Source organism: Clupea harengus, chromosome 4 (genome assembly GCF_900700415.2).
Source record: "Clupea harengus chromosome 4, Ch_v2.0.2, whole genome shotgun sequence".
In the NCBI taxonomy this organism is placed as follows: domain Eukaryota; kingdom Metazoa; phylum Chordata; class Actinopteri; order Clupeiformes; family Clupeidae; genus Clupea; species Clupea harengus.
The window spans coordinates 27,993,427-28,011,559 of NC_045155.1; the positions used below are offsets into that span (position 1 = coordinate 27,993,427).

General features: G+C 43.6%; 1 protein-coding gene across 1 annotated transcript; it reads left to right on the plus strand.

The window, feature by feature from the left end:
* The first annotated feature begins 99 nt into the window (after positions 1-99).
* Positions 100-17,536, plus strand: wfdc2 (WAP four-disulfide core domain 2). Its single transcript, XM_031566924.2, has 10 exons — positions 100-310; positions 671-805; positions 1,087-1,221; positions 1,503-1,637; positions 1,919-2,053; positions 2,335-2,469; positions 2,751-2,885; positions 3,167-3,301; positions 16,811-16,948; positions 17,231-17,536. The coding sequence occupies exons 1-10, from the start codon at positions 169-171 to the stop codon at positions 17,362-17,364; spliced, it is 1,359 nt and encodes a 452-aa protein (XP_031422784.2). The 5' UTR covers positions 100-168; the 3' UTR covers positions 17,365-17,536.
* Positions 17,537-18,133: the final 597 nt, after the last annotated feature.

The window sequence follows — 18,133 nt, forward strand, 5'->3', positions numbered from 1 at the left end:
GTGTTTTGAAATTATCTCTACCAATAACCAAATGAGAATACCCGACCAGCTTGTCCTGAGTCAGCTGGTCTGTGGACGTTTGCCGATGTGTCGACGGTGCCAGGACCTTGCGGATTCAGGGCTCCGCATTCTTTCCTTTTCTCCGCCCTCTATGCTAATCCAGGCCATATGAAGTATTTATCCAACAAGTTCGGTCCTGTGATTGTAAAACAAGTGGACGGAGAGATGAGACGGCTAGCGCTTTGTGTGTTTCCCTTTGTTATGCTGATAATATGGATTGACTTTACAGAAGCTGCTACAGAACATAAAGGTGAGTACAAAGTAAAGGCATTTACCAAATATATAAACTAATGGCAAGACTGTCAGTCATCTCATAAAATTAACATATTATTAATCTATAACAGGCTATTTGCTTAAATTAATTCACAGGGTATAGACAAAGCAATTGGTTTCAAGTTGTTGAAAATGGTCGGATGTTGATGGTGTGTATTGGTGCTGAACTGTAGGCTACTGTAATATGCCGATTGTAATACTTGCTGGTTTACCTGTAACCAGTAGCCTCAAAGAAAAAAAAGAAAACAAAACGAAAACAGATGTGAAGAGGCCTTAAAACATTACATTCCTTAAGGCTGAGGATATTTTGAATCCCTCCCTGGTCTTAAATTTGCAGCAAAACCAGGCGTGTGCCCACAGAGCCGTGGATATGGGTTGTGCGCAGAGTTCTGCACCAACGACAGTGATTGCCCCAAGGATGAAAAATGCTGCAGCAACGGATGTGGTCACCAGTGTACCGCACCTTACACAGGTGAGGTTTGGGGTGTTTGGGCAGATGGGATACCCAACAGACGACATCCACCTTGGGCGTAGTTTTACATTCTGCTTTTGCCGCAACCGTTAGATTAAGTAGTTTGTGTTTATCACAAAGAGATTAAAGTTTATTTGTGTCGTATCTGTGTCTCAGTGAAACCTGGTCGCTATGGCCTCCCGAAGGGGACCCCGATGTGCACAGATGTGAAGAGGTCTTAAAACATTCCATTCCTTAAGGCTGAGGATATTTTTAATCCCTCCCTGGTCTTAAATTTGCAGCAAAACCAGGCGTGTGCCCGCTGAGCCGTAGATTTGGGTTGTGCGCAGAGTCCTGCACCAACGACAGTGATTGCCCCAAGGACGAAAAATGCTGCGGCAACGGATGTGGTCACCAGTGTATCGCACCTTACACAGGTGAGGTTTGGGGTGTATGGGCAGATGGGATACCCAACAAACGACATTTACCTTGGGTGTAGTTTTACATTCTGCTTTTGCCGCAACCGTTAGATTAAGTAGTTTGTGTTTAACACAAAGAGATTAAAGTTTATTTGTGTCGTATCTGTGTCTCAGTGAAACCTGGTCACTGTGGCCTCCCGAAGGGGACCCCGATGTGCGCAGATCTGAAGAGGTCTTAAAACATTACATCCCTTAAGGCTGAGGATATTTTGAATCCCTCCCTGGTCTTAAATTTGCAGCAAAACCAGGCGTGTGCCCGCGGAGCAGTGGATTCGGGGTGTGCGCAGAGTTCTGCGCCAACGACAGTGATTGCCCCAAGGATGAAAAATGCTGCAGCAACGGATGTGGTCACCAGTGTACCACACCTTACACAGGTGAGGTTTGGGGTGTTTGGGCAGATGGGATACCCAACAGACGACATCCACCTTGGGCGTAGTTTTACATTCTGCTTTTGACGCAACCGTTAGATTAAGTAGTTTGTGTTTATCACAAAGAGATTAAAGTTTATTTGTGTCGTATCTGTGTCTCAGTGAAACCTGGTCGCTATGGCCTCCCGAAGGGGACCCCGATGTGCACAGATGTGAAGAGGTCTTAAAACATTACATCCCTTAAGGCTGAGGATATTTTGAATCCCTCCCTGGTCTTAAATTTGCAGCAAAACCAGGCGTGTGCCCGCGGAGCAGTGGATTCGGGGTGTGCGCAGAGTTCTGCGCCAACGACAGTGATTGCCCCAAGGATGAAAAATGCTGCAGCAACGGATGTGGTCACCAGTGTACCGCACCTTACACAGGTGAGGTTTGGGGTGTTTGGGCAGATGGGATACCCAACAGACGACATCCACCTTGGGCGTAGTTTTACATTCTGCTTTTGCCGCAACCGTTAGATTAAGTAGTTTGTGTTTATCACAAAGAGATTAAAGTTTATTTGTGTCGTATCTGTGTCTCAGTGAAACCTGGTCGCTATGGCCTCCCGAAGGGGACCCCGATGTGCACAGATGTGAAGAGGTCTTAAAACATTCCATTCCTTAAGGCTGAAGATATTTTGAATCCCTCCCTGGTCTTAAATTTGCAGCAAAACCAGGCGTGTGCCCGCTGAGCCGTAGATTTGGGTTGTGCGCAGAGTCCTGCACCAACGACAGTGATTGCCCCAAGGACGAAAAATGCTGCGGCAACGGATGTGGTCACCAGTGTATCGCACCTTACACAGGTGAGGTTTGGGCTGTTTGGGCAGATGGGATACCCAACAAACGACATTTACCTTGGGTGTAGTTTTACATTCTGCTTTTGCGGCAACCGTTAGATAAAGTAGTTTGTGTTTATCACAAAGAGATTAAAGTTTATTTGTGTCGTATCTGTGTCTCAGTGAAACCTGGTCACTGTGGCCTCCCGAAGGGGACCCCGATGTGCGCAGATCTGAAGAGGTCTTAAAACATTACATCCCTTAAGGCTGAGGATATTTTGAATCCCTCCCTGGTCTTAAATTTGCAGCAAAACCAGGCGTGTGCCCGCGGAGCAGTGGATTCGGGGTGTGCGCAGAGTTCTGCGCCAACGACAGTGATTGCCCCAAGGATGAAAAATGCTGCAGCAACGGATGTGGTCACCAGTGTACCGCACCTTACACAGGTGAGGTTTGGGGTGTTTGGGCAGATGGGATAACCAACAGACGACATCCACCTTGGGCGTAGTTTTACATTCTGCTTTTGCCGCAACCGTTAGATTAAGTAGTTTGTGTTTATCACAAAGAGATTAAAGTTTATTTGTGTCGTATCTGTGTCTCAGTGAAACCTGGTCACTGTGGCCTCCCGAAGGGGACCCCGTTGTGCACAGATGTGAAGAGGTCTTAAAACATTCCATTCCTTAAGGCTGAGGATATTTTGAATCCCTCCCTGGTCTTAAATTTGCAGCAAAACCAGGCGTGTGCCCGCGGAGCCGTAGATATGGGTTGTGCGCAGAGTCCTGCACCAACGACAGTGATTGCCCCAAGGACGAAAAATGCTGCGGCAACGGATGTGGTCACCAGTGTACCGCACCTTACACAGGTGAGGTTTGGGGTGTATAGGCAGATGGGATACCCAACAAACGACCTCCACCTTGGGTGTAGTTTTACATTCTGCTTTTGCCGCAGCCATGACGGCCAATGCCCAGCGGAGCAGAAGTGTTGTCGGACAACCCGTGGCCACTGGAGTTTTGTTTTCCATTGCAGGCAAACATAAAAATAACCTTCCATGGGAATGTTGTGATTTTAGTTGTATTATTGCTGTTTTGCTTCTTGTCCACTTTTAAGTAAAGGAGTATGGATTCCTGTTGTGTAAATCACACTGCTATTTTCTTGGAACTAAATCATAGGGGCTAATGAGTTGAGGCAAAGGAGTGCCTTGTATTAATAATTACCTTGTCTGAATCATGTGCTTATGTAAGCAGGAGCATGGCTTCTCTGTGTTTCTGTGTGTGTGTAACTTACATTATTAGGTGCCACTTAGTCTGCATATGTATAAGAGCATGTTCGGACCAGAGGTGATAAGAAGGGTCAAACTGACATATTTACAAGACAGAAAGCGTAGTAAAATTACTTCGGACGTCAGATACCCACCACGTGGTTATCCCTGCTGACAAATTGATTTGGCGACAGAGAACGCTAAATTTCGATCTATATAAACCTTGTGTTATGTGTTTAATATAGCTTCCCTCTCGTCTTCTGCAGTCTGGGAGTAAGCCCGGGCTCCCTCTCTCTCAGAGTGGGCCTGTGCCTCTCTATGAACTGCCGGGACGTGGGTGAGCCCGACGAGCTTGTTGTTGTTGTTTAATAAATATGCTTATATGCAACTCCGGAGTCCTAAGGTAACTTTTCTTTTTTTTTTTGCTTTTTGATGCATTTATTTTTTATTTTTGTATTGGGATTTTCAAAGAATTATACAGCACGATATACATTACATCAACATAACATAGACATAACATATAATAACATACACAATAAAGTCAAGGTCATCAGAATGCCCACCCCCCACCAAAAAATAACTAAATATAAAAAATGAAAACAATGGACAAGCCAACACAGGACTAGGCAATGAGTACACAGGATGATTAGAACTAGGCAATGAGTACACAGGATGATTAGAACTAGGCAATGAGTACACAGGATGATTAGAACTAGGCAATGAGTACACAGGATGATTAGAACTAGGCAATGAGTACACAGGATGATTGTTTCTACAGAGCTGAAATTTAAAGTTGATTATTATACGGCTCTTCAGAATGTTCCAAAAAGTACCGTTGATTTGAATGGGCCATCCCAACGTTCGCAGGTGAATATTTCTTGATATTCACCGCAGCGAAAAGATATTGACCGCTGTCATTGGCAATACGTTTTGTGCTTCTAATTCACATCTTCCATATCATTCCGCAAGTAGTCCGGTCATTTAACGTAACAGACTCATTGTAATTTGAAGTAATGGGTTGCTACGCAACACCTGAAACTTAAAAGTTCTATTTGCTTGAAGAACTATTTATTTCTTAGGGGAAATCACGAAACGGCAACTAAATCATTAAAAAGAGGTATTTTGGAGGAATGTCTTCTATCGTTTTTGGCAAGTAACCGTATAATAAGCGGGATAATCCGCTGCGCGTCGGGGTGCTGTTCGCCCCGTCGGGATTTATTTTTGGATAATGACCTCCGGACAATACATTATCCCTTACGCAACAGAGTCATTCCATGTGAAGTGTACCAATGGCTCCCACTCGACCGTCTCAGATTTGGCTGACAAACTTCAAGGTTGTTCATACACTTCTTAATAGGTATAGTCCCAAATATTAGTTCTCTACTCCCAATAGTTTTGGCATAAAAAGATGTTTTAGCCACTATGTTATGTGCATTTTCAGATGCTTTTTAAGCGTTTTCTGAAGAGCCATTTTCAAATTGCTATAACTAGAAAAGTATTTAAGCTAGCTCCTTCAAACTTTCTAGGCTTAAAATCTGATACAATTACTTGAAGAATATGGACTTCCAAGGGTGTGGCTTGGGTATATCATAGTAGTATTCGGGGTGCTTGAATTTGCTCGAAAACTTTACTCTACGCTCTGTTGCAGCATCTTTGAAGACCTGTGGAAAGCTCAATGGTAAAGCTAGAGACTTAAATAGAGATATTATACACAGACCTTCCTATGTATGCTCTGTATATTGCATTAAAAAAAACTGTCCCTATGTGATGAATGGTCTGGAAGATATTACATTTACATTTAGTCATTTAGCAGACGCTTTTGTCCAAAGCGACGTACAAGGGAGAGAACAGTCAAGCTAAGAGCAATAAAAAACATGGTGTAACAATAAATACTACTTTACATAAGAATTAGAAAAACGACCTAGAAAGGAAAAAGAAGTGCAGGAATGTAACTGCTGAAGTGCAAGTTAAGCGCTAGTCAAGGTGCCAGTTAGGAAGCGAGGTGCTCTCTGAAGTTGGGTCTTCAAAAGCTTCTTGAAGGTAGAGAGGGACGCCCCTGCTCTGGTAGTACTAGGCAGTTCGTTCCACCAACGTGGAACTACAAATGAGAATAGTTTGGATTGCCGTGCTTGCACAGACGGCAGTGCCCAACGACACTCACTAGACGAGCGCAGCGTCCTGGGTGTAACATTTGCCCTTAAAAGAGCATTTAGGTAGGTGGGAGCAGAACCAGCAAGCACTCTGTAGGCAAGCATAAGTGACTTGAGCTTAATGCGAGCAGCTACCGGCAGCCAGTGGAGCTCAATGAGTAGCGGGGTGACGTGTGCCCTTTTCGGTTGGTTCTGGATCATCTGTAATGGTTTTACCACGCAAGCCGGCAGGCCCGTTAGGAGGGCGTTGCAGTAGTCAAGGCGGGAACTCACCAAGGTTTGCACCAGCAGCTGGGTGGCATACTGGGTTAGATACGGCCTGATTTTGCGGATGTTGTATAGCGCAAAGTGGCACGACCTGGAGACAGAGGCGATGTGGGCCGTGAAGGTCAGTTGGTCATCAATAAAAAATTAAAGCTTGAAAATGGATGAAAACCCATTTTGTGCAATTTTTGGCATGCTATAGCAAAACAATTACAGCATTTACCAACATGAAACTAATTGTTTTGGAAAGATTAGATATTTGTTCTTAACATATCAAAAATTTGTGATGGTATTCTGCCTCATTTTCTCAAAATAATTTTTTGAAAATATGGGATTTTTGTACACGCCCAGCATTCAATGGTCTATGGAAGCATATTCAAATGGTAACAAAATGCACTAACTTTATGACACAGAGCTTAAAATGTCAAGAAATGACAGAATTCTGTTAAAGAAAAAGTTTGTGTGAGACTGATTTGGCAATGAATACAGGGATGCATTGAAATAGATAAGTGAATTTGGGAAGAATGTTCATTTGGATGTAATTAATGCGGCCTGCAACAGAGAGTGGAAGGGGCCTCCAATGGTTCAGTCTGTTTGAGGAGGTGAAAAATTGGCAGAAAAGAGGTTGGAGAATTTATCCACAACATTGACACCTAGATATGTACATTTATTTGAAACCTTGAAAGGCAGAGAACTGGATGTGTATTGATGGGCTGCCTCATTAATTGGAAACAATTCACTTTTCTGTTGAGTGAGTTTATTGAGTTTATAGCCTGAGATGATTAAATTGATCTAAAATGTTAAGCACATGTGGGAGAGATTGGGCTGGGTCTGAAATGTATAAAAGTAGGTTGTCCGCATATAATGAAACCGTTTTGTTCCTGACCCTCTCTCATAACACCTTTTATCAGTGAAGTGTGTCTCAGAGCAAGAGATAATGGCTCAATGGCCAAAGCAAAGAGTACTAGCAATAACTCTAGCTTGAGTGATCCAGATGCAGCTTTAATGCAGGCTTCTCATTTAGACATAATTTACACAGCTTACATACAAACTCCTTGTGCGAGTGCTCGCTCTTACTCTAGCGTTCCCAGCATACATTAGGCTACATACAACATATCGTTAGAGTGCCACCTAGTGGCACAACTACATCATAACATCTCCCTTTACATAATGAACAAAAGGCAGACCTTCAATGCAGTTACGCTCTTAACACCAAGGCTTTAAACTGCTGTGATACACTCTGTTTAGCATCAACCTAAACATGACCTGGAGAACAACAAAAACACTTGAATTTACTTGTGATTAGGAATTTCACAATTCAACATATCCACCACCCCCCGTTTTTTTTTTTTAAACAACAAAGTTTGGAATATCGTGATGGGCATTGTATGTTCTGTCTGGTTGTGGTGTGTTGTGGGGTCGGGTTGGTGGGTAGAGGGATGTCATCAGCTTGAGGTTGGATGGTGTTTGCAGGGGCACCAGCAACATCATCTGTGTCCCAGCTGCCATCATCGATGGTTGGTTGATTGTCAGATGATGTTATCCTGAGTTGTTCCTGCACTGGACGAATGTCTCTTCTGTTCCTGCGGTATTTCTTGCCATTGACCAGGACAATATAGTAACGATCACTGAGCTGATCAATACAGATGCCGAGCACCCAGTTTTTGTCTGGACTGTTGGGGTGGATAAGGACTCTTACTGTCTGTCCTTGGGTGATACTGGGCAGGTGGTGTGGCATGAGAGTTTCTTTCTGCTGTTTTGCCTGAGAGGAATGGCAGGTGGCGCAGCTGTTAATGAAAACTCTTAGATCATTGGCAATTCCTGGCCAAAAGACTGCTTCACGCGCCTTCCTGTGGCTGGCTTCAATACCTGAGTGCCCGGTGTGGATCTTCTGTAGGAAGATGGGGCGTAATGCCTCAGGGATGAAGACTCGCTGTCCTTTAAAAATCAGGCTGCCGTCTATGGTAAGTTCCTCCCTGTATGTCCAGAATGGATGAAGAGAAGGGCTGACAGCTTCCCTGTGTTCTGGCCAACCTTTGCTGATGTGGGTGCATAGGGCCTGGGCAACAGGGTCTTGAGCTGAATGTTTCTTAATGTCCTCCAATGTCTTTGTGGTGACGTTTGTGTCGCTGCTGTGGTTGACCCGTTCTAAGTCTACTGAGGTCAGGCCTGTGTTATGTGTCTGTGAAAGACAGCATGTTATGTGTCTGTTAAAGACAGCATGTTATGTGTCTGTTAAAGACAGCATGTTATGTGTCTGTTAAAGACAGCATATTGTGTGTGTTGTGTGTCTGTTAAAGACAGCATGTTGTGTGTCTGTGAAAGACAGCATGTTATGTGTCTGTTAAAGACAGCATATTGTGTGTGTTGTGTGTCTGTTAAAGACAGCATGTTGTGTGTCTGTGAAAGACAGCATGTTGTGTGTCTGTGAAAGACTTGTACTTGTACTTTAGGGTTAGCAATTTTACCTTGAAATAACAGCTTAAAAAAATTGGGGCGCTACAATGACGTTTAATATGGAGAATGGCCTCTGTGCCATTGCCATATGAGGGTCCGTAGGCATATTACTTCGCTATGTAAGTTTCTGGAAGCCGCCCGAGTACTACTCTCTGCCTTACTAGTAAGTAACTTATTTGCCGTCTTGGTTTGTCTTGTGTTGCACTTGCTTGATGTTTGACTGTGTTAGGAAAGTTGTTGACTCACTAGTTTCAAAGTAAGCAAATTTCAACAGGTTTCGCTAGGTTTAGCCGCTAGCATCTCGTTATCCATTAGCAATTCCTCCATTGTGCTGCTTTAAAGACAGCATGTTGTGTGTCTGTTTAAGACAGCATGTTGTGTGTGTTGTGTGTCTGTGAAAGACAGCATATTGTGTGTCTGTTTAAGACAGCATGTTGTGTGTGTTGTGTGTCTGTTTAAGACAGCATGTTGTGTGTGTTGTGTGTCTGTGAAAGACAGCATATTGTGTGTCTGTTAAAGACAGCATGTTGTGTGTCTGTTTAAGACAGCATGTTGTGTGTGTTGTGTGTCTGTGAAAGACAGCATGTTGTGTGTCTGTGAAAGACAGCATGTTGTGTGTCTGTTTAAGACAGCATGTTGTGTGTGTTGTGTGTCTGTGAAAGACAGCATATTGTGTGTCTGTTAAAGACAGCATGTTGTGTGTCTGTTTAAGACAGCATGTTGTGTGTGTTGTGTGTCTGTGAAAGACAGCATATTGTGTGTCTGTTAAAGACAGCATGTTGTGTGTCTGTTTAAGACAGCATGTTGTGTGTGTTGTGTGTCTGTGAAAGACAGCATGTTGTGTGTGTTGTGTGTCTGTTAAAGAGCATGCTGTGTGTCTGTTAAAGACAGCATGTTGTGTGTCTGTTAAAGTAACAGTATGTAGCAATTGTACTTTAGGGTTAGGGTTAGCAATTTTACCTAAAAATAACAGCGCTAAAATGATGTTTAATATGGGGAATGGCCTCTGTGTCATTGCCATACCAGGGTCCGTAGGCATATTACTTCGCTATGTACGTTTCTGGAAGCCGCCCGAATACTACTTTCTGCCGGACTAGTAAGTAACTTATTTGCCGTCTTGCTTTGTCTTGTGTTGCACTTGCTTGATGTTAGACTGTGTTAGGAAAGTTGTTGACTCACTCATCTCGTTAGCGATTAGCAATTCCTCCGTTGTGCTGCTTTAAAGACAGCATGTTGTGTGTCTGTTAAAGACAGCCTGTTGTGTGTCTGTAAACAATCTATCACGGACTAAATCGTCTCTTAAATAACCAAAATCACAAGTGTCCGCCAGCTTTCTTAATTTGGCTATGTATTGGTCCACTGTCTCACATTGGCTCTGTTTACAGTCATTGAACACAAACCTTTCGTAGATTACATTTCTGGTCGGCTCAAAGTGCGTGTGCAAGGCATCCAAAACTTTTTGAGTCGTCACGACCCTCTGTTGGCATATGTAAGTGGTGTTGCAGTTGGTGGCAGGCGTATCTTTTTGTCCTTTTTGTCGAGGGCAGTAGCAACTTCATAGTTTTCCCATGGCGCACGGAAAAATGTCCAGTTGTTATATACATCGCCCTTCATGTCCATGGGCTCCGAGGCCATTCTGAGATTCTATCCAAGTCGTCGTCGACAAGTGAGCAGTGAACTCGTAGGCTAAATTCAGTTGCATCGTCTCACCGTTTGCTTCCTTGGTTAGTCACAGGCGCTTGGTTCAGACTTCTGACACCATGTTTTATGATCCTCCTTGTGCGAGTGCTCGCTCTTACTCTAGCGCAGACCTGGGCATTATCCGGCCCGTTGGCTGTCCCTGACCGGCCCGCGTGAGGTCAATGGTAAATTAGGAATTCAACGTAAATACCTGTACTTATTCATGGGTACCATGTGACGTCACTTTGTTTAAGCGCCGCCATATTTGTGTCCGACACGGTCTAGCTGTCTAGCTGTGCGTCGATCACAACCCACGGAAATTTCAAATGCCCGCGATATGTTGTGCTGTTGTATGCGACAAAATTCTCCAAAGAAACCCAGATATACAATTGCATTCTATCCCAAAGGATTTACGGTGCAAAGCCATGACACCGTAACGAGCGACGCAATATTCTAAATCCCATGCATTTCAACGACCAAACGATGCCACAGTCCAGCAATTTTCAAACCGTCAGAGACGACATCAAATAATCTGATTGGCTGCTGCCGGGGAAAATCGCTCCTCATTTGCATAGGATTCAACTTTTTCCAACTTTTATCGGTCGCATCGCCCAAAACGGTGGTCTACGTCACAATGGATTGGCTCCCGTTGAAATGCATGGGATTTAGAATATCGCGTCGCTCGTTACGGTGTCATGGGTTTCCACACGTTACAACACGCCCACTCAAAGTGATGGAAGCGTATCGCCTCGCTGTCATGGGTTTGCACCGTTAGGGAATGACTGTTCGTTAAGTGAAATGCAGAACGTTGATACAATCGTGAATAATTACTGTGTCTTATCAAAGCTCTCCTGAGCAAGCTAGAGTACTTATAGCTAGAGAGCTGTGTAGCCCTTTACTAAAGGCTTTAGCTACAACTCGTTAGCCCATATTGGCACTCTTAACCACAACTAAAATAACACGGTTGATAATCGCTGTTTGAATTACTTATATGACCTGTGATCACTTACATATTTTTTGTCTCCAGATGCCATATCTTGGTGTTGTTCACCCATCCTGCAACTGCATATTGATAGGCATTTGTACTCTTGAAATCTCCGGTGTATGGGGATGGATTATGTGATTAAGATAAATGTAAATGTCGGGAAAAGAAAGTTTGTGCAGACGCTTTGCAGACTTTAAGGGACAAAATAAAATTGAAGTTAATAAATATGGATCGCAGCCAATAATCAATGCCTTTTCCAAATATCGCTGTCCTTCTGTCTCATTTAGATGTGCTATCAGCTACAGCTTGCTAGCTATTAGCACTCTCGCTTGCTCAGGAGAGTTTAGCTTTGATAAGACACAGTCATTTTTCACGATTGTATCATACGGCTCTTCAGAATGTTAGAAAAATGTCAGTTCATTTGAATGGGCCATCCCAACTGTAATTTCTTTATATTCTCCCCTGCGAAAAATGAATGACCGCTGTCATTGGCAACGGGTTTTGTGCTTCTAATTCACATTGTAGAAAAGGCTCTGGACTTATTTATCATCATTTAATATGTTATTTCCCCTTTTCATGCTGAAGGACTTTTAATTTGTTATTAGCAGCACCAACGTCATGCCAGAGAGAGAACGCACATTGTTTTACTTTACTCTGTCGCGCTTCTGAAGCAGCAATTCCGTCCCTTTCATGTTGTTGAGACCAAGAAACCCATTTAGTTCGACGCATTTTCGTGAAGAACTAAACGGCAACAAAATCATTAAAAAGAGGTATTTTGGAAGAATGTCTTCTATTGTTTTGGCAAGTAACCCTATAATAAGCGGGATATTTTTTTTATTTCCGTAGGCCTACATTCGTGCGTGTGGGCGTGCCTGCGAGCATTTGCGCTGATAAAAAAAATATATTACTATTAACTTGTATACTTATACTATTGCATTGCAAGCTTGCTCTCGTGTGTGTGTGTGTGCCATGTGTATTGATCGTCTGGGCACACCTTTAATACTGCAAAAACATGCTCATTTTCAAAATCGTATGTGAATGTTGATTAAATAATGTTGGTGTTTTTACTATGCCTGCACCACATTTTTGATAGCCTAAATGTAACATCTACTCTTATCAGTAGCAGTTAATCAATACCATACAATTTAATGATTTTTATAAAGAGATACAACTTATATTGAACAGAATTGAGTTCAGCCTATTGGTCCGGCCCTCCACAACAGTCCCACTATCTCATGTGGCCCCTTGGGAAAATGAATTACCCACCCCTGGATTGGAGGAATTGATTTTGAATTAATTCTGAACTGTACTTCAAACCAGACTTAACTCTTTCTGAGGCAAGGGCAATTTGTTGTCTCAGGTCCATGGCTCTCATGAACCTGGATGGGCGTTTCTTTAGGCTCCTGAACTGCACGGGTGAGGGAGTGGTACAGCTCTGTGGCATCTTTTTCAATATAATGAGTTTGTAGAATTTGCCTGAGAGCTTGCAATGTCAAACAAATTCTACTTTCCAAATAACTCTTTAGTTTAGTTCCTGGAGCTATGGCCTGAATTACAGCTTCGACAACCTCAAATTTGAATTTGTCCTTCCAAACTTGAGTAAGTTAATTTATCCATTTGATTTGGTTCTCCAATTTGTCCAATAATCATAAATCCCTCCTGTACAGTGGATGAGCAAACGAGACATTTTGACTAGCTACAGAGGCTGTTGCATTCAGTGTTGAAACGCTCTCTTTTTGTTCTTCGGATTACTGGGTGTAGTTTCATTATTGTCCACAGGGTGGTGATCTTTCACTACTTTTTGAGGCGAAAATTGTCTTTTAGTTCGTCAATTTTGTCATTCAGTTGCATTAAAAGAGACATTTCATCTTCTCTTGAAATAACATCTTCCCCTTCTATATATTGCAGAAGTTGACTTCTCAACTTGAGAAAACTCTTACCTTCACTGTTTTTTTGTTTGTAGCATGGCAGAATTGACGTCTCTGTAGGCTAAGCTAGCAGCTAGCGTTAGCTCTTACAATGTCTGTGTTGGTCACTCATCATTCCTCTTGCTTCGTGGTAAAAACACTCCAGACCGGGCGGAAACACCAATTTATGTTGCACCCTTAAACCGACATGGATCCATCTTTCTTTTGGCAACTTTATTCTTTCAGTCGGTCGTTGGAGTTTCCACAAAGCATTCAATACAAAACTGGCGCGAGCGCTTCCTGATGACATCATCATCACTGTAGGAGCCATTTCTATCCACCTTTTAGTTAGGTTTATTTTAGTGTTACTTATTTTAGCCACTTGGGGGAGTATTGCACTGGGTGTGGCACGTCACTGGGAATTGGGTATATCTACAGGTGTGATTACTCAATTAGGGAAAGGTGTGGATGGCGGGGAACACACGGTTCTTACCGTAGCCGTGAAACCCACTTCACCGACAGAATCTTGTTTTATAAGCAACCAGCACTGGGTGATAAGACCAATTTTATGTATACATTTCTATCTTTATAATAAACGCGAACACCACCCAAAGAGAGCTCATGCCTGGACAAGGATAATTCGCTATGCGTTGGGAACACTTTGCCGTCCACACTGAGGCTTATAGGATAGCCTCCACAATAACCTCTGAACCCGACCTCTAGACACCCACATCGATCAGAACCGTACCCAGGATATTAACAAAACACAATATCTTTCCTTAAATATATTCCAGCTTATTTCAATGTAAATTATAATTATGCAAACTAACAAATATATCTAGGTCGCAACATATTAAAGGAACTATACATAACCATACACATGCAAACAAAACACAGGAACAAAAGCATGCTGTGCACCACTATGCCCAGGGCCTCGTTCGTCCTAAGCGGTTCAGTTAAGTCGATCAAATGTCCCATTAGCCAGTTTAAATTACCGCGATGATTGAGGACAGGCTATCTCGGTTCGTCCAAGGCTGATCCGCGGTCAAACAATGTCGTTAATTCGAACCAGACTTCACTTATCAGGGCAATTGCACGTGCCCGTCCTACTTCAAAAGGGGGAAGTGTCGATCACCAAAACCATGATTTTCTGACGGTACAATGGCTACTAAACTCAAAGAAAGAGCCTCTTTTTTTCTCTGCTGGCGAGCAGGAGATGATCGTGAACGCTTATGAAGAATACAAGACCATAATGATGGCAAAATCCAACACCGCTGCGTGAGCAAGACAAGAAGCTGTGTATGGCGCTGTGTATGGGGGGATATCTATGTATGTATATATTATGACAAGTGTGAGAGTTATATTATCTCATCCTGAAAATTATCTCGGTAACTCACTAAACGAGGTACAACGAACGGGGCCCAGGTTTGCGCACCCATGCAAGAAAACGGAGCATACCTGGAACTAGAATGAACGAGAGAGTTCTCGAGGTCAGCGAAGGAAGAGAGGACCATAACCCCAGGCTACAATAAAGGACAACGTTAGTCCACAGTGTGATTAAAAGTTCCATGCAACTGGCTTAGGAGCGAAGAAAACCTACTGTGGGAGAAACAGGAAGCCACACTGCACAGGAGGTAGAGATTCACAATCTCAGGACACTGCAAACTTCCAGGCCTTTATAGCCACACCCAAGCGGTGGCCACTAATTAATCAGGTGGGCTAAATGAGTGCAGTGACGTGAGACCATAGGTGAATCCATCTCACTGCAATCTATCCCTGGGCTTTGCGTCGTTGCCCAGACGATGGACTAATAATACTGGTATACTAACTCCAGGGCCTAAAAATGGCTGCCATAGCTTGAGACATAGGCCTGAGAGAGTCCACAGCACCCAGTGCAGCCCCCCTCCCCCCATCGATCTCGGAAGGTGGTGCAAGTTGGAGTGTTGCCCTGCTGAGGTTCTAGAAGTTCTTCATACCTCAACCCCACTTATGCTGGGCTGGTCGGGTGACAAAGAAGGAACAGTTAGTGACGACCGTCTTGGGGGACTTGTATTCAGTCCGGAGCCGCTGGTAATGCTTCTTCCGGACAATTTCGGGTCAAAAACTGTTGGCCTGAAGGGGGAGATGACGCTGTAGTTTGAGTTCAGTTTGATTTCCTGTGAATGAACTCAAAGGGCCCATATTTATTGAAATGTTAACAGTTTTGTGTTTACTTTGCTGTTTTGGTTATGTTGTTTGTGTTGTCTTGGTGTTTTCACTGACTTGCACATTTCAGCACATTTTTAAACACATTATATTGGAGCATGCTGATTTTACAGACACGGCATGTTCTGTTTGTTACAGTTTTTACTCCAGAAGATTAAAACGTGGGTCTGTTTTGGTTTTGTGTCACTGACCACTAGATGCCAGTGCGGTTTTATTATCTAGACACTCTAGTTGTTAAAGGTGGTATGGTCATTGAGATAATTAATTAAGCCTATTGGAGCACATACAACGTTTTTTATAACGTTTAGTAATTTTGATATATATAAATAATTGTTAAAGATATTTTAAATACTGTCATGCCTACACAGAATTTAGTAGCTTTGTCTCCCTTAACTGACATTAAATTGCCGTTAACACTTAACGGAGGTGGGTATTGCAATAGTCTCTGTCATAACCAAATGAGAATACCTGACCAGCTTGTCCTGAGTCAGCTGGTCTGTGGACGTTTGCTCGGAGAGTTTGCCGATGTGTCGACGGCGCCAGGACCTTGCGGATTCAGGGCTCCGCATTCTTTCCTTTTCTCCGCCCTCTATGCTAATCCAGGCCATATGAAGTATGTATCCAACAAGTTCGGTCCTGTGATTGTAAAACAAGTGGACGGAGAGATGAGACGGCTAGCGCTTTGTGTGTTTCCCTTTGTTATGCTGATAATATGGATTGACTTTACAGAAGCTACTACAGAACAGAATTCAACAGGTGAGTACAAAGTAAAGGCATTTACCAAATAAAACTAATTGCAAGACTGTCAGTCATCTCATAAAATTAACATATTAATAATCTACAACAGGCTATTTGCCTGCTAAATAAATTCACAGGTTATAGACAAAGCAATTGGTTTCAAGTTGTTGAAAATGGTCGGACGTTGATGTTGTTTATTGGCGCTGAACTGTAGGCTACTGTAATACTTGCTGGTTTACCTGTAACCAGTAGCCTCACAAACTCGTAGCCTCCAGAATTCTACACTTTCCACTCTGTTGGCCTGATGTATCTTAGTGAGCCTGTCAAGCTAGTTCCCATCATTACGAAAAGTTTGTATCATGTTTCTCAACTGATAGGCAGGGAAACCATGTGCCCTTTATTTTGTGACCTCTGCATCTTTTTTGAAGTGGTCCGAGTGAAAGCTGGTCACTGCCCGCGGCGCCTGAACGATGTTCCGTCTGGCCGTGGATGCGTCTGTGACGACGACTGTCCAGGAGATGATAAATGTTGTGTCTTTGACTGCGGAGCTGTCTGCGCGCCTCCTGCATTCAGTAAGGCATTCTCGACTCGCCAATGTCTTGGCTTAAGTGGAAAAGAAAGAAAAACAAACAAAACATAACGAAAACAGATGTGAAGAGGTCTTAAAACATTACATTCCTTAAGGCTGAGGATATTTTTTAATCCCTCCCTGGTCTTAAATTTGCAGCAAAACCAGGCGTGTGCCCGCGCCGGAGCCGTGGAGCAGGGATGTGCGCAGAGTTCTGCGCCAACGACAGTGATTGCCCCAAGGATGAAAAATGTTGCCACAACGGATGTGGTCACGAGTGTATCGCACCTTACACAGGTCAGGTTTGGGGTGTATGGTAGGGTGACCAGACGTCCCCGTTTTTCGTTTACAAAGATAAAAACATTACACTGTTTTGGAGGTGTTTACGTGTCTGAACTGAAAATGTCCCCGGATTTTGTCTCAGAATTATGGTCACCTTATGGGCAGATGGGATACCCAACAAACAACATCCACCTTGGGTGTAGTTTTACATTCTGCTTTTGCTGCAGCCATTAGATAAAGTAGTTTGTGTTTATCACAAAGAGATTAAAGTTTATCTGTGTCGTATCTGTGTCACAGTGAAACCTGGTCGCTGTGGCCTCCCGAAGGGGACCCCGATGTGCGCAGAGTACTGTTACCATGACGGCCAATGTCCAGCGGAGCAGAAGTGTTGTCCGACAACCTGTGGCCACTCCTGCAGTGAACCATGCTGATTGGACAATGGTGCTACCACAGGAGCTGAGACCTCAACATTTTGTACTTGAGTTTTGTTTTTACATGCAGGCAAACATAAAAATAACCTTCCATGGGAATGTTGTGATTTTCTTGTTGTATTATTGCTGTTTTTGCTTTTTGTCCACTTTTCAGTAAAGGAGTATGAATTCCTGTTGTGTAAATCACACTATTTTCTTGGGACTAAATCATATGGGCTACTGAGTTCGGGCAACAGAAAGGAGTCTGGCCCCAGAGGCCATATCTGATGTTTATCTGCATACCTCTTTAGTAATGAAACCTCAAAACACAGGGGCTTACTCACCCGCCCTCCAATCTAATCCGTGCTAAGCTATTAAGCACACCCAACTACCCAGACCGCAGCTCTGACTGGATCCGGCCCTGATCTAGCATGAATCCAGTCCAGATCCGCCCTGGAGCCCCATTGCCCTCTGGGAACTCCTGCGCCCGAGTGGGTAACGGGCTGAGTAGCCGGAAACAGCCATCAGCGTTTTGGAATGCAAACACCCATTTTCCGCGCTTGGGTGCCAAACACGTGCAGTAAAATTTGCCTGCCGATGAAAGAGAGCTCTGTCTGGAGTCCTCTCCTGGAGCTTGGCTGGAGCGAGGCTGGAGCGAGGCTGGGCTCGTTGACAGAGGAATCAAGGAGATGCGAGAACCTCCTCAAGCCTCCCCTGAGAGCCATTCTAGTGAGAGGCCGAGACGTGAGAGGAGGGCAGCGCTGAACAGGAATCCAGACTCAATAACTGA